The following is an 18,169-nucleotide window of genomic DNA, read 5'->3' as shown; positions in this document are numbered from 1 at the left end:
GGAAATGTTTTTTCAGAGGAAAAACTCACAATTGAAAGGGTCAAAAAAATTTGAAAATACCCCTTCAGCAAAATGCTTAAAGAAAACCCTGGCCCATATATAGGTCCTGTATTTACAGTCCCATTCAGTGATTCCAGCGCAAATGTAAATTATACATGTCTCATGGAAGGGGTGGTCATAGTCAATTTTAGTGAAAGTTACCTTTTTGGCCATTGACTGTAAGTGGATGACTGTTGACCGCAAATGATCATGTGACATTTGTGGCACCACCCAATGGTCCTAGTGACCAACTATGACCAACACGGCAGAAAGTATATGGCTACGATGGCCGATTTAAGGTATTTGGTTATATACCAATTACCAGAAATAACCCCTTAAATGTCCTTTGACCCCAATTCTGTGTACAACTTTTAGACACTGGCTATAGAAGATGCATATGTGCAAGTAACGTCACATTGTTATTTAATATGAGGAGGGAGAAGTATTTTTTGTGAAAAACATGTTTTTGGCCACAATGACCTTGACATGACCTTTGCACCAGCCATTTGCATGTGACATTTGTGACACCCCCAATGGTCCTAGTAACCAAATTTGGTCAAATTAACACAGGCATATGGTTATGATGGCTCATTATACGATTGATAGAAGAAAGAATCTGACAGAAAAAGGACCTTAGCCAAACGCTATTTGCCTAAGGTAATTATAATAAAGTCATTTGATGATCTCTTCAAAAACATTCCTATTTTCTTCGTCAATTTTGAATAAAAATTATGTCGGTAGGGGTGTGCATGTTTGTGTGTGTTTATTGTAAAATATAGGCAAATTAAGCTACAGGTAATCTTATGGATCACATTAGTTACAAAATGCCCCCATGCACCTACCTTTAGCTGTTTGGTCTTATCCTTGAGTGTCTGTTGGTATATCTGTAACTGCTCAGCCACCTCTGGACCAGGTTGACGTGCCAAAATGTGCTTCAATTCCACATAAAGCTTTTCCTTTTCCTAAAAACAAACAAACAAAATAGAATAATTTATTATCAAAATCTAATAATTTACATCTATAAATTGAAATTTCTGCAATCAGTTGACATAAAAATGATTTAATTTGATCAGGAGGGTATATATGATTAGCTGAAAGCTATACCTTGTACAGAACATTGACCACTCGTGGGTTGGCATTAAAATAGCACTGACCTTTTAGCGGGCTGGAATAGGACATGATTGCACAGGAATAGTATTACAGAAGCAGACTTGTTGAAGGAGAAAAACACTTGTGATTATTTTGACTAGTTCCCCGATACCATATTTGTGATCATACACCACAAATGAGCCGTAAAGTCAACCTTCCAACACTGGCCAAAATGTTCCAGATCAGGGGCGAACGACTACATATTGGTAGATCTCGGCTGCTGTGTGTCCAGAAATAAGCTGAAACATGGCTGATCACCCGTAAAGCTGCAGGGACTGGACCAAAATAATTCCCAGCAAAATTCATGATTACGAAAACTACAAGCAAATCTTCGAAAATACCGAGGGTAGATGAGCGGCAGTCTACTGTTGACTTCATCACGAACATCACACCATCACGAACTGTTGGCCCTGATTATTGTCGCCTGTCTACCTTCAAACCTCTTGTAATATCTACTTATAATGTCCGTACTGTAAATCAACAAGGAAAATGCATCAGCTATTCATGGGCTGTGCTGATGCAGGTATTGACATTGCGAATTCAAGAACATCGTCTCATTACACCAAGCCCAACCGATGAACTTTGGTCAGATGATAGGAACTGGGTTTTATTATTCAGTTCTGCTACCAAGCAAAGGCACGGAGGAGTTTGTCTGGTCATGTCCAAGCACATTCACAGATGTCTTAAGAGTGTTGAAGCTGTTTCCGAGAGGATACTATTTGTAACATTCCATGGCAACCCTCAGCTCAGCATCACTGTTGTATATGCACCCACTGAGTGCGCAACATCTTCTGACAAGGAGGAAGTCTATTCATCTCTATCTGACCACCTGGATGGTATGAAAAGGCACAACATCCATCTCATCCTCGGCAATTTCAATGCCAGAATAGGAACAGACAGTCATATTTCCCATCCTTGGGTCATTGGTCCACATTGCTACCATGATTCAACAAATGACAATGGTGAGCGTCTGGTCAACACCTGCCAGGAGTACAATCTCAGACCAGCCCAGATGAGATTCCCGCAACCCAGGAACCGTCTCTGGACTTGGACCCATCCAGCTGGATCAACCCATGCACAGTTAGATCACATACTAATAAACAGCAAGTGGGTAAATTCTCTCCGCAACTGTCGAAAGCATACAACTCAGTAGAAGTGGACTCAGATCATCGTATTGTGAGCATCCATCTAGCTGCCAGTCTGCGAACTAGCAAAGGAAAACCTTGCAAGAGACCAAAATTCAACTGAAAGAAGTTGCAGATCCTGATACAAAGGAGGAATTTCAGCTGGAGCTATCAAACAGATTCCAGGTCTTGAGCATGGATGACACCACACCCATCTCTGATAGGTACAAGACCTTTGAAACAGCGGTCCGTGAAGTTGCCGAGAAAGTTCTTGGAAAGCAAGAGCCATGCGGACTACCAAGTTGGGTATCAGATGCAACCATCAGACTTAAACTTGAAAGGGATGAGGCCAAAAAGCGGTACTCCATTTCAAAGTCTCGTCAATCTAGAGAAAGATGGAGGAACTTGAACACCAGCCTTAACAACTCTTATAAATCTGATGAGCTTGCTACCCTCAATAAGCAGATGGAAGACCTGAAGCTGGCTGACGAGATGGGGAATTATACCACCACCTGGAAAATTATACACTCGCTTTCTGGGAAGAACTCAAGGAAAGGGGTAAAAGTCAAAAAGAGAGATGGATCAGCCCCAACCAGTGACCATGAACTGCTTGAGGAATAGAAGGAATATTTTGGCTCACTCCTTAACAACGACAGTGGCACAGCAGCTTATTATCACTGAGCCCCCAACTCGTGAAGAAGTAGTCAAAGCAATAGCAGCCATGAAGACCAACAAGGCAGCAGGATTGCATGGACTGCGCTATAACTGCAGAAGCACTTCAGGGAGGAGGGGATAGCATGATTGATATGATTCTCGAATTCTGTATGGAAGTATTCTCAACGCTGACACCGCCACGTCAATGGGTTACAAATGTAATCATTCCTCTACCAAAGAAAGGTGACCTCTCTCTCATGACAAACTACCGTGGTATTACGCTTATGTCCATTGCCGCAAAAGTGTACAACAAGATCCTTCTGAACAGGATCCGACCCCACATTGATCCTTTACTGAGAAGCAACCAGGCTGGCTTTAGATCGGGTCGCAGCTGTGCTCAGCAAATACACATTTTGAGGAGGATCATGGAAGGCTTCAAGGAGTACCAACTTCCCTTAACAGTCACTTTTGTGGACTTCAAAAAAGCCTTCGACTCCACATCAACAGGTCCGTCATGTTTTCAGTGCTGCGGCATTATGGAATACCAAAGGTTGTGGTTAATGCCATCCAGGTGCTTTACAAAGACTCCAATAGTGCCGTTATGGTGGATGGCAGTATCTCAGAGCCTTTCCAAGTAACAACTGGAGTGCTTCAGGGTGATGTGTTGGCACCATTCCTGTTCATTATCCTGGTAGACTACCTTCTGATGAAATCAACTTCTGGAATTGACGCTGGAATTGTTACCTACCCACGCCGGTCAAGCAGGTATCCTGCCAAGTTGCTGAATGACCTGGATTTTGCTGATGATATTGCCCTGCTGGAATCTTCCATAGCCCGGGCCCAGTCACAGCTTACTAGGACTGCAACTGCAGCAGCAGATCTAGGCCTTGTCATCAGCGCACCTAAGACAGAATATATGACTGCAAACTGTAACGCCCAACCAGCACTGGAAGTCTATGGTAGTACCATCAACCGTGTCACAGACTTCAAGTATTTGGGTTCCAAGATGGGCTCTAGTGTTGGAGACCTAAAAAGAAGAAAAGCACTAGCCTGGGCAGCTTTCTGGAAACTGGAACGCCTTTGGAGGAAGCCCGTCCCTGCCAATCGAAGCAAAAATCAAGCTGTTTCAGACAACGTGTGTTACTGTCTTTCTGTACGGGTGCGAGTCATGGGTAATTACCAAGGACATGGAAAACAAGATCAATGCATTTGCAACATCTTGCTACAGAGTCATGTTAAACATCAAGCATGTGGATCGGATTCCAAATGAAACCATCTACAACCTGACCAACACCACTCCACTGGTTGCCAGAGTCAAGATTCATCAACTCAAATTTCTCGGCCATATATTGCGTCTTGAAGATGGCGAGCCTGTGAAAGAATATGCGCTTTTTCACCACATGGGAAGAGGAAACCGGGACGGCCACGCACACTGTACTTACAGTATGTCCAGCACATCCTGGGAGATACTGAGGGGATGCTGCAGCCAAACAAAATTGTTTCGCTTGCCCAAGATCGCAGCCGACTGATGATGATGCACAATTTACACTGTAACTCAGAATACAATTTGCTAACTTTACGGCTCATTCGTGGTGTACACTCACATTTATGCTCAGTCAATAAATATGGATGATAAAGACCTAAATTATGTGTAAACCATTCTAATGATGACCTAGAACAACTTTTATTGAATTCAAACTAGATTTCAAACTCATCATTTGCTGTGTAAACGAAACATGCAATGAGAAATCAAGTTCACTATAAATCATGCTAATGGTTATTCAACAACTCTTCCTATACCTTTGTAAATCTATGATGAATCCACACTTTACCTGACACCTTGCCAGGAGCGTATTGAATTTGTAGACACACAATCACTTTTTAGCTCCAAAATAGTTGTCATTTTATCATGCTCAAAGAACGGTTGAAATAAACGCTAAATATTGACAAGTGAAAACTAGCAATCCATTGTGATATTCTTCATGCAAATGACTGTCAAGATATGGTGATGAAATATTCAAGGCTCATCATGATCATACAAGTAGTATTCTGTTCACAAAGGAAGGAAGGAAGGAATACCTAAAATTAATGTGTATGCAATCAGAAAAGCCACTTGTAACTCAAAATACACTAAAAACATGCACACACAAAACAACCCAGATATCCAGCAGGAAAGCCATAATTCATTGTGATACAACAGCTCACAATACCTTGTCATGAATAAACATATCTATTTTTACTTGCACAATGGTATGTTACTCTCATGAATTAATGTTAGAATTAACAGATTTGGAAAAAATGCACATTAGTTTCTACTTGATGTCTGTAAATTGCCCTGGTTTATGTAAATACCACACACAAAAAAACTCGGCTGTTATGAATACACCTATAACTTAAAGATTATTAATCGTATTTGGCAATACATATCTAGGGTCCAAAAAATAGTGATAACCATAATTGCGCCTCGCAACATTCTTATCCCGTGATGCATCTCATGTCATAACAATCAGATCACGACATAAAATAAAGAGATTTTGTCTATGATCACATATCACACCACAATGGAATTATTAAAGAGAGACAAAGGAAAGAGGAAGACAAGCTATATGGGGAAAATAGGAGAGGGGAAAGAGGGAGGAGAAACAAATGGATGCAATGGGGTCATAATTAAAGAAGGTGATTAAGATTGATTAAAGCCAAATGCAGGATCTGTTTACATCAATTTGGTTCTTTTTGTTGTATTTGTAGGACAACAGAGTAACAGAACAACATCAAGTTGCCCATAGATGTAGCTCCACAGTTTTGGTCATTTTTTTGAAAATTCGCACATATGTTTTTAATGATGTTCTCTTTCATTTTCTAAGTCTCATCAGTCAAAATGAGCTAATTAATTACTAATTAATTAATGAAATGTGGCGTGTCGTTATACAAAGTGAAATTTTGTGTTTCCCATAGTGGCGTATCGACCATACACCGTTTTTTATACACATTTTATAATTAAGAAATATCGGCAAAAATGATAAAAACTTTGTATGTCATAGTGGCGTACACCTCGTTACATTCCATAGTGACGTATTGGACCTATACGCCACCATGGAATGAAGTCGAGAAAAGGTAACGCCATAGGGATTACACAGCGATCAGGTGGTGTAAGGTATAATGCTAGGTTAGGGTATTGCGTTTTGCGTGTTTTCCATAGTGACGTATAGTTTTGTACTTATTGTTTTTATTTTGCTAGTAATATTGTGTCTTTGTTTCTTTTGAAAAATATATGAAAATAAAATCTCTTTAGTTTACTACAGAAATTTCACATTATTTACAAAATATAATGAATGTCTGATTTACACAACTCGATTTTAAATTGGCATTTCTTCAAACCTGATTTTCTCAAAAAGTTGTTTATTCCCATATACGCCACTATGGAATACAGCCGACGAATTGTTAGCAAAAAATAACCAAATTAAAATGTCACAGAAATCATATATTATGGCTGTAAATAAAATGACTCCTTAATGAATTGGTTGGTAACCTTTTTGCAATAAAAATTCAGGTGGTGATGCATTTGCACAGTATAAATAATAGTACTTTACCATGGTAACAGCAGTACAAAAATTAAATCATTTTAATAAATCATTTATTAGTCTTTTGTAATCTTTTAAGTCTAACATAGATGTTTCTTTTGAACTGAGTTTCATTTACAAACAAACTGCCACAAACAGCATTGCTATCATTTATGAATTGCAAAATATGGGTGACTGCTAGATTGAATTTAAAGCAAAGATAATGGTGGGTTTTACATGTCACAATGCTGGTGTTTAATAAAAACTGAATACTGTAAATGGAACTTTTAATTTTTTTTTCTTTAAAAACATTGCTGTGTTGTTAATATTGACTGAAACTTGGCAAATAGGGTAGCATAGAACATCTGTCTACGTTAAATATTGTAAATACAACTAACATTTGAGAGCTAGGTGTATTTATTACACTACAGCTAATTTACTTTTCTTGAGGTCTTTAGTTCCAGAACATTGATGATGATGCTACACACTTATTTTCTTCCTCGTCAGCAATCAACTACAGTCGGTCATTCCAATATATCCTCCGTTTTGCACCACTTTGCGAAAGACATACTTGCGGCCTTCACAAAGAAAACACTTTTCTGTGAGTGCTGCACTGCCACAATCACACAATTTGAAAACTGTGCCATTGTGTTGATTTCAGTGCAGCACTCAATTTCCAATCAATAGTATCAGTAAGAGGCCATCCAGAGACCACCTAAGTCCATGCTATTTATCAAAGCTAAGTAAGCTGAGGCTTCAGGCCATCTCAACCATTTTTTGATGTTCAACAATCTTATCTGGGCCATGATTACTGCATGAATACTGATACCACAGGCAGCAGGTATAAAAGACAACTCATTTAAAACTTCATTTCTATGGGTTTTTTTACATCTTTCTTAAGATTTTATCCTAAATTTTAATATGAAAATTAAAGAATTAAATTTCCCCTTACAACATGAACCATTTTGTCATTTTACATTGACAGCTGCATAATAGAGCCTCATATACTGGAGGATAACTTGTTTGGAATAGTCAAATTGAGTATTAATTGGTAAAACCTATTTTGTATTGTGATTTGTCATTTATTTACACAAAGTGCCAAGTGTGGTTCATTTTAAGTAATTGAATTGAACAGTTCCTAATATCACAAAAATCTTAATGGCATTGAAACAAAATGCAAGAAACATACCAACAATATTGCATAAGTGTTTGCATTTTGAATGCAAACAAAATATATTAAATATCAGTGAGTAATTTATAAAAGAGCAAGGGCAGTTTGAGAAAGCTTGCAATTCAAGTATTCATGGCGTCATCTTCTTAATTACATTTTTCATACGATACTCTTGCCAAAAAGCACATATTGATCCAGTACCGATTTCCCAGATATTTAATGCATCATATTGGAAGGAACGTACTATCCCAATAAGCAATTTATGACTAAAGCTAATTTTTTTAGCAAAATTCAGGGGTAAGCCCAGTGATATTTATTTTTGCTCTTACAAAAAGAATTCTAAGTACCGGGGCTAAAACCTGGTATTTAGATTTATAGAGTACTGATTTCATTTCATATTTAGCCAAAAGTCCTGTGAAAATTCCACATGTAACCAAAACCCTCGATAAGACATGGATGGGATAATTAAGTTATGGATATATATATATATATATATACACACACACTTTAATGTCTTTGCTAGAGATGTATCACAGGTATACAATATACGAGGGGGTATCAAAAAGTTTTAGAAATCGCCCAGAAGTGAAAAAGCTATATCAATGAAATTTTGTCAGTGCAATCACTGGTCCTTATGTACAATATGGTGCAAAAATGGTCTCATAAGTATGTTTACTTTTTTTACAGGAGCTAGATGTCACTACCTCCCTATGTAACCACATAACCAGCAAAATGGAGAAAATTGAGGCATGCAGCATGATTAAGTTCCATTTAAGGGTTACAGTGCCCAGAAAATCTGTGATAAAATAAAAATTCCTTTTCCAAAAAGCGACAGTGACATATCACAATCACCACCGAAGATAACTTTCATTTCATCATCAATTTTCTAGGCACTGCAACCCTTCAAAAGCAGGATCTTAATAATGCTGCTTGCCTCAATTTTCTCAATCTTGCAGTTTATGCGCAGTAACTGGGGCAGCAGGTTATTGGCATCTAGTGCCACCTGTAAAAAAGTAAACATACTTATGAGACCATTTTTGGACCATAATGTACATAAGGACCAGTGATTGCACTGACAAAATTTCATTGATATAGCTCTTTCACTTCTGGACGATTTCTAAAACTTTTTGATACCCCCTCGTATGTGTGGGTGAATGTCAATTTGTAATTTCTGAACTGATGCTCTTTAGCTTTGTGAAGAAAATAGAAGGACTAATGAAGGTTAACGACTAATGTAGAGTTGTTTGAGGGTAACATTGTGAACAATCTAAACATTTGCTTTTGGAACAGAGGGATATCTGCATCCTATGGGATATTCATTATAGAGCTAAATAAAAAAAAAAAGCTTGATTTTCACAATATTTGGAAAAACTGATGCAAATGAAAAAATGACTTAAGTCATTAACCTTTTCATATTCAAGTCTTAATTTTTTTCTGATAATACAGTTTAATCCAGCATATACATCTTGCAAACTTTTTACTACAGCTTTCAATTTCCCTTTAAAAAATCAGACAGTCGATGTGGGACGTAACTTGGAACCATTGCAAAAACACTTATACTTATGCAACATGCAAATACATTGTAAGGTAGACATAGGTAGTTGCATGCACAAAACTTATATGGTCATTATCTGCGTCATAGTGAATACATCATACCATATAGTTACTGGTCAATGCTTGGTTTGCACACCTGTTTGCAACCCATTCACTTTGTGTTGTGGTCATTTTGATCATGGTTCTGAAACACAAACAGCATGAACCAGTTGACCTGGGAATGATCGAGTTTGATGTCACACAACATCGAATAGTGGCATATCACATGCAGAGGTAAGATAATATCATAGTAAGAAATTATAATGAAACCATCACTAGATACAGTACTCAATATATAAGATAATATCAATATAATCTGCATAATTGTTTTTGCCCCGGGTTTTGGCATTTTTCATGAGTTTATGAATAACTGAGCAGAGAAGATTGGAAGTGGACTGAGACAGGGCTGCATATTGTCACCAAACCTGTTTAACATTTATTCAGAAGACATCATGAGAGAAACTTTGGACAGATTTACTGGTGGAGTCAAATTTGGCGGTAGCAGTATCACAAATCTCCGCTATGTTGATGATAACACCCTAATATGCAACAGTAGAGAGGAACTGCTGGCCCTTTTGAAATGCATCAAGGAAGCCAGTGAGGAGAAAGGAGAAAGGTCTTCTTCTAAATGCCAAAAAGACTAAAGTAATGGTTATTGATAGAAATGGAACTGAAGAGGACTTTTTGGTAGATGATCAAAAGATCGAGGAGGTTAAACAATTTGAATACATGGGTTCAATGATAGACAACAAAGGTAATAGCGCATCTGAGATCAAAAGGAGATTAGCTATATGGAAAGGACAACAACTCAGAGTATGTCAAAGATCTGGAAGAGTCATAGTTTATCAATCAACCTCAAGGTACAGTTACTTCGTGCAACAGTCTGCTCAATTGCTACATACGGTTGCGAATCCTGGGCAATCACAAAGAATGACAGGAAGAAGATAAATGCATTTGAGATGTGGTGTATAGGAGGCTGTTGGGAGTATCTTGGAAAGACAAGAAGACAAACATCTGGGTCCTGAATAAGATTGGCACAGACTTAAACATCAGGAAGTCCATCATTGAGAGGAATTGGTCACATTGTAAGAAAGGATGGTGGAGTTGAGAAGCAGATTCTTCTCGGAGCTGTGGAAAGCCATCGTGGAAGGGGACGTCCATCAACATCTTGGACAAACAATGTGAAGAACGTTTCATCACACGGAATGTATGGTGCAACACGTTTGGCAAAAAACTATTATTTGTAAAATATTAGGAACAATTTTATGGTATGATAAATTTGTTATTGGTTCAGTGTCATATGATATGGGAATTACCCTGTGCTTTAAAGTGTCATACTGGGTTCAGCTTTTGGCCTCACCCAATTAGTCTGTGCTACAGACCATGCACCTATTATATTATCCATTAGGGAGATAAACTACTGGGAACCACACACTCTTGGAAACCATATTCATGGGGCATCGCGGTTTGCGCCTTGCAGCTTATGTCCCCCTTCAATCGCGAGTAGTCTTTGACAAAGACTACACCCAATATGTCACTTTGTGCATGGTAATTCCCATAACATGTGACGCGGAACCAATAACTGCTATTTTTCATCCACTTCTTTACTTTTTTGTTTTTTGTTCCTGAGGACTAGAGGATGATATTGAACAAATCGATTGGACCATGGTGGGTTTGTTATATTTATATTGACCACCATCTTGAAATTAATACGATTAGGCCACCAACATTTTTCCAACCCACAGACACAGAATCACAGAACTTTGCTTTTAACAGACCTTCTGCATGTATGTTTTATTCTGGACTCACACTACACCTTTTTGCAAAGACCTTTCTCACTGCCCGATTTGGCGCAATTTACGGCATGATTCTGATTGGCTAATTGAATAACTTTTGAATTACATCATCACCTCATGTAGCATCGCATGACGCAGGCATGATCTATATGCGATCCATTGACCAATGCGAAATGTCTTTGCAAAATAGTGTAATTAGGTATAATTAGGTAATGGATTACATATTGGCTTAAGATATTTAGTAGCCTTACTGCCTTACATACTCAAAATGTCTCTTTGACCTTTTTATCGCCTGAAGTAAATCAGGAAGATCAAAAGTTCAACACCATTTAATTCTTGTTTTGACAATTAATTATAACCTACCTCACTGTAAATGCTGATCATATTGCAGGTGTTTTAAATTTTTATAAATTGTCTTTCTTCTACTTGAACTTTGATTTTCAGCTATAGTTATAAATTAAGGGGGTACTACACCCCTGTGGAAAATTTGTGACTATTTTTGCATTTTGCTCAAAAAATAATAACACACTGGTAACAAAAGTTATGTATATTATTGGGGCAAGGAATCTAATTACTACACTGAAATTTCAGTGACTCAAGACAAGCGGTTCAGTATGAGGTACATCCTAGCGGTACCTTATTTCTTATCATAAATAACGAACCGCTTGTCTTGGGTCACCGAAATTCCAATGTAGTAATTGGATTCCTTGCCCCTATAATTTATCATAACTTTTGTTACCACTGTGTTATTAGTTTTTGAGAAAAATGCAAAAATAGACACAAATTTATCGAGGGGTGTAGTACCCCCTTAAACCATATATCATTGGACATTACAGAGTCTATTGAATATTGAATAATAAAACTTTTGTATGTGGCCAAAAATGGCTGGAGACTACTGATATATCTGTCACAATGCCCGGAAAAACGTCAGACTATGCACTGTCCTTTCAATGGTCATATGCTTGAATTTCCTGCTTAATTAAGCAATTTAACCAAAATTCCATTACGAACAGGAATTACGTCAGACACAACCTTTGATTCAAACTTTTTAATGGATATCCATTTGTTTAATTTCCTGTTTAATAATAAGGTGTTTAGATGCAGAGGAAACTAACAACAGAAAATCCAGACAAGGAGAAACTTGTCACTTGGTAAAAATGTACATAAAGTGTGATATCGAATTAGTGACCAGCTCCAACAAAACCCGCAACAAGTCGCCAGACATGTTTTTGAGTTATAGGCCTTTACAGATAACATTCCCATAAAAAATTCTGAATTTCATGGTTTTTAACTGGGGGACTAAATGGACTTTCAAATCCTTGAAAGTACCGGAAAAAAGAGTTAGTCAATAAATAACAGTTGAAGTATGATAATCCCTATTCAATCCTCTGTACAACAGGAAACTAATTAGACCATTACACAGAATAGCAATTTGGCAAAAATATCAAGGTATCGTTCACAAAATTGTCCATATCTTGAAAAGTATTAATGCTATTTATATGATTTTGGTATCATTTTAAAGGTTTTTGTCTAGTGTTTACATCTGTATTCAAATCATGAAATGTCAAAAATGAGACTTGTTCCTGGATTTGTCAGAGCGGGTCACATATGGGATTGAATACTACATCCTTCGTCCTCATTTAAATAAAAGTCTGCCCTCAATAAGGAACCACAGGGCAATTTGCATGATAATACAGTAAAACAGGTAATAGGTATGAATGGTTGTGGAATCGAACAAGATACCTGTTTCTCTGTCACTTAGAACTTAGCATCATTAACCATGGTAGAAACAATTATGGGCCCAGATTTGGTTACCTTGGGGCACACCTGAGATGGTTTGAAATGCAGATGACTTGCCATCCAACAGTTTAGGTGTGATTGCTTAAAAGCTCAATGACAGCAACAATATGTTTACGAATACCAATGTAAATTAACTTTGTGCCAAATTGGTCAAAAGCATAGTTATTGGTAAGATTTAGGACAGTTGCAGGACTATCTATCAGAAATATCTATCAGAGGTTTGCACTCTAGTCGCTTGTGTGTCATCTCAACAGGGCTCTCATTCAGAGCTGTAAGTAGTATAGAAGAATGTATTGAGGTTTCTCTATTGTTATGAAATTCTACACAAAGTATAGTTATTTGCTCAACCCCCCCCCCCCCATATTTACAAACTGCTTTATATACTAGCTTTTTTGAAATTTATTTTGGATTAAAGTATACTGTCATTGGATTGTGCTAATCATTGGGAGCATTGGTATGCAACTATATTACATGTGTGTGCCATCGAGGTACCAATGTCTGGTGACCAATTTTTTTAATTGATTGGGAAAATCATTGCACTCACTCGGTTATTATTACAACTTTGTTAATTAGATATCATCCGACAAAACTCAATTCAAAGCAATGATTAATCAACTTTTTCTCCAATTTCTTCACAAGGAGGTCATGTTTGTAATTTCATCACATCTATATTTTTGGGCAAAATTATCTTGCTCTTCATTTACACACCAGGCAAACATTTCCCAGGGAAGCCAAACTGCAAAAACATCCCACCGCTCCCCTCCAAGATAAATATTACAAGGATCTTTGCACAAATTTGATATTTTAATTCAAATTGGCTTGAAACATCCCACATGGAAGATGCTCTACACTAGCATAACGGAGTACAAGCAAGCAACATTTCAGTCTCTGTTACATTACTTTGCATGTATCAAACAAAAACAACATCCCGGCCTCTTGGGTCCTGCTCCACCACCTCATTTTTTTATATTTTGTTTGATATCATGTAAAATAGTGAAGCAGACAATGTATGCATAGATAACTGTTTGTTCCTACCTATCAGTATTAATTTCAACATCTTCTTTGCCATATGCATTTAGTTCTTTCTGTTGGGTCCATATTCTAAGGGAAATGTCGAAAGGGTGAATGCATAAAGATGGGCTTTGTTTCATAAAGGTTTCAATATTCATATTGCTACAATAGAAACTCATTTATGCAAATTCAAAGAAATGTAAACAAATGCTACACATGCCAAACAAAATTTGTTATTAGATGTTGTTGCCTTGGAATCTTGCATAGAGCACAGCAATGCAAATAGGAAATCTTTGTTATCCCCTATGGGATAGCCTCTGGGGGTTTTATTTCACCTATAAGAACACAAACCTGTAATAGGTGATTCAATATTGGTTAAGTGACAACAAAAAGACACATATATATGTCACAGATTACTGGCTTATATGACCTAAAAACCTACAAACATATCACTACGTTTAATAAACGTATACTGCTGGAGAGAATCTTAATTAACATTCTGACACTTTCAATTTCTGCTACTTAATGATCTGAAGCTTTTATCCTATGTTGTGATTAGTTGTTCATTGGAATCTTGAACTTGCAAGATGTCAAGCCTTGAATGCTGGCATCTTTGTGAGTAAAATGATGCATGACAATAAGCAAGTAAGCAAGCAAGCAAGCAAGCAAGCAAGCAAGCAAACAAGCAAGCAAGCAAGCAAGCAAGCAAAGCAAACAAGCAAGCCAAGCATGCGAGCAAGCAAGCAATGAGAGCATATGTGACACAATCTGGTCCATGGGGGCCAAAGGAGGCATTTTTACTGTAATTATAAAGTACATTATACATACAATAGGCTATTATTTACTGAAACACCAAAGGTCTAGCATACTTTTTTTGATGCCTAATTTCTTATGTATTTTATTGTTTTTTTACTCCATATTTTTACCTTTATCTCAGTTTCAAATTTGCCGCCTTTGGCCCCCATGGACCAGATCCTGTGACAGATATAGTGCCCTTACAAAAGTATCACAGCACTTTACAATAATAACATAAAATGGCACAAAAACAACAGAATGACTTTAAAAAGGTGAGTCTTTTAAGTTTAGTTGCAGCTGTATAGAATCGGTCACTATATCAGATGCAACACAGGTGGGTGACACATCTGTTGAGAATTGTTGAGTCAGATTAAGTCTCACAGACCCTTTCTTCTGCAACCTTTGAAGGTTGATATAAATCTAATTAAAAGTGGACTCAACACCCTATTTTGAACAGTTTAGCATGAAGTGGTTTTATTTTTCTTGTGATTTTGACATTCTTGGGTATATTTCAACAATTTTCCCCTCAAATGCTGCACCCCATCCCCAACATACTTTCTTCATCTATTCTGGCTCTAGGTGAGAACTACTTTATTTCTCCGTCTACTTGAAATATGTTTGATGGTGGTTGTATTTTTAATTTTTAATCTTTTTCTGTTTTCATGCGGCAATTTTTAGTACCAAGTGATATTAAAAAAACCCTATAAGGCTCTTATAAGAGTATTATTAGTTATTTTCAATTACAAAATGAAAGCAGGCATTCAATCCCGGCAAATCTGTGCTTTGTATACATAATGTCAAACTTACAGAAAGAAACGTGAATAGAACAAAGGCTCATTTTTATAGACCTCAAGTGTTTTTCCGTTACAGGCAAATAACCCTTGTCACATTATTTAATTTTCATTGTTATTCTTCATTTCTTTTGTTTGATTTAAATGAAACATGATAAGCTCTTTTGAAGAGTAAATGAGATGATGGGGACCTACAAATTCAATTGATGATTTTCCTTACTTCATTACTCGACAAGAAATGCATGAAAAACACAACAGAAAAATGCCAAATATAGAACACAAGCTAATGCACTTTTTACATAAACTCATCACAACTCAAACAACAACATGATAATAATGTTAGATATTTCTCTTTGTCTTAGCGCAAATGTGACTGAATCATTCTTTGATGAATTGGCAGAGTCTGGCTGTATGCAATGCAATATCACAGCCAAGTCTCTCAAGTGTTTCTGGGTAGACTTGATGCACACAGCAGCACGTACCACTCATGGATCCAGTTCTCATTTCAACTGGTCTGAATTAAATGTCAATCAGTTTCAAACGTGCTGTTGCATCACATTATTACCCCTTTTGCACGCATAATCAACACAATTGTTAGTAAAAGACTACTATTTGCACTCCTTTTCAACATGCTGAAGATACACAGGCATCCAGGGTTTTATACAGATTATCAGTCTGTGTATGAGGTATGCACTAGGGCCATGATAAGATAAGAACCACATCTAAGAATTCCCCAGTATATCTCAAGGGGTTTTCCTGGCATTCTTGATGCACTGTCAGCATATTTTCTATAGCAATTCCATGAATGAAAACAAATTGGTATAGATTTTCAAAAGTATGCCTGTCACAAATGTATTTGCTGATTACATCTTTAAAGACCTGTATCTTTATGTGTGGTCTGTGCTGCATTTAATTTGCTCTTACAGTGATAGTATCACATATGAACTTTAGTTGTGTATCAATCTGGATTTAAAACATCATTCAGATTTTCACAATGAGATAGGTATAACTGCCCATGGAGTTGTACAACAGGAAATGAATTAGCCACACACACACACTCTTACTAAAGGCTGTCCTTTGCATCTCAAGTTTTTGTTTTCAACACAGATGTAATCAAATTCAACCTCTTTAACCTGATTTACAAGATTGCAACTATATACTACACTGATAGTGATTGAACACGACACATCTTTCTGAGTTATAATTACTTTTTAACCTTAGTCCTACTGAATAGCATCAAAGCAGAATTGACAAATCCCAAATATACACTCAGGTCTTAATTAGATTTTCAGTTAAAATCTACTAACACTGTGCACAGGAACCTGTAGACGGTGCACAGACTGTTAAAAGAAGCAAACTATAGTGGCTCAATGACATGAATTGACAAGTTTAACATTACTTGTTTCATGCCATCTATATAGTTCTTTCATAAGCAGCTCCTGAGATCCAGCCCTACTACTGTATACCGTTAAGATAATCATCATTATCATTTCAAGAAACCTCATCAGCATAAGGTGAAGGTATGAAATAGCAAATCAGCAAGACCCAAGAGCCAAAGATGTTGTCAAATAAAATACACAGGCTGCTTGCATACTAATCCCCTGCACTTGATGTTACCACAATCATCATAATCAGTCACTCTGACTTCGGAAAAATCAAAGGACATTCATTCTAAGAATTCTAATAATTATATCTGACTGCATAATACCTCTCGGGGATGTACTTGGATGAATAAAAGTATAAAATCAACAAGCCCACAAGCCAAATATGTCATCATGTATGAGTATCCATTGAGCTGATAACGTAATGAATACTATTAATTCAAATTGACAGCCTTTCTTCAATTTACCTTCTAGATATGTGACATCATAACCTCACTTCAATTGCAGGACTGTAAATTCTCATGCATTGGGAGTGAGATATGCAGTAAAAGGTCATGTATTGCCATTACATGATGCAGACGCAAATTTAACTAATAAAAAGAAGGCAGATATATTGTGTCTATACCTCGCCTGTCATCTCTTTGCATTTCTTCTTCCTTCTTACTGCTGATATTCGATATTATGCTGGTTCCTGCATTGTGGAGACTGAACAAAAACTTTCATCCGCTTGTTGTTTTCAGTGTGAAAATGAAGAGGCATAGTAAACCAGTGTGATTTAGCTATGATATTCAAAGTTGCTGGTTCACATTCAATACACACTGATTTTCAATGCTCTTCCTCCAACCTAAGAGTGTTTCACATGAGTCCATTCAAATTTTCAATAGTCAAGTCTACATTTGGGTTGTCCCTAATCATGAAATTTGTCAAACAATGTCAGTCAGTAACACCAATATTATTAATTCAAATTAATACACAAATTGATAACTGCTGGAGGCTGCCATTATTAATGCTTGCAGATATGCAGGAAGTCAGGAAAGTTGACCATGCATTCATCATTTAGGCGATATTCCTGTACATAACACACTGGTGTAACACTAACACATAGTTACACTGTGAATGTGCATAGTTATACATAGAATGGAAAAGCGGTAAGCAAGCTAACTTCTCCCAAGCATGCCAAGTTTGTGAGAACGCTTTCCATACTAGATTTTTATTTTTTTGGTACATATTTTCTAACTTTTTTTTAAAAACTTTTGCTTTTTCTCATTAACTTACTGTATAATTAACTAGCTATGGAAAAATTA

General features: G+C 37.0%; 1 protein-coding gene across 1 annotated transcript in view; it reads right to left on the bottom strand.

Moving 5' to 3' along the window:
- The window catches only part of LOC140146223 (cilia- and flagella-associated protein 58-like), a 286,607-nt gene that overhangs the window by 168,930 nt on the left and 99,508 nt on the right, over positions 1-18,169 (bottom strand). The window contains 1 exon segment of the mRNA XM_072168007.1: positions 882-1,001. Within this exon segment, the coding sequence (XP_072024108.1) occupies positions 882-1,001 (120 nt within the window).

The sequence above is a fragment of the Amphiura filiformis genome, chromosome 1 (assembly GCF_039555335.1).
Source record: "Amphiura filiformis chromosome 1, Afil_fr2py, whole genome shotgun sequence".
Lineage (NCBI taxonomy): Eukaryota > Metazoa > Echinodermata > Ophiuroidea > Amphilepidida > Amphiuridae > Amphiura > Amphiura filiformis.
This window is presented reverse-complemented; position numbering and strand designations above follow the sequence as displayed.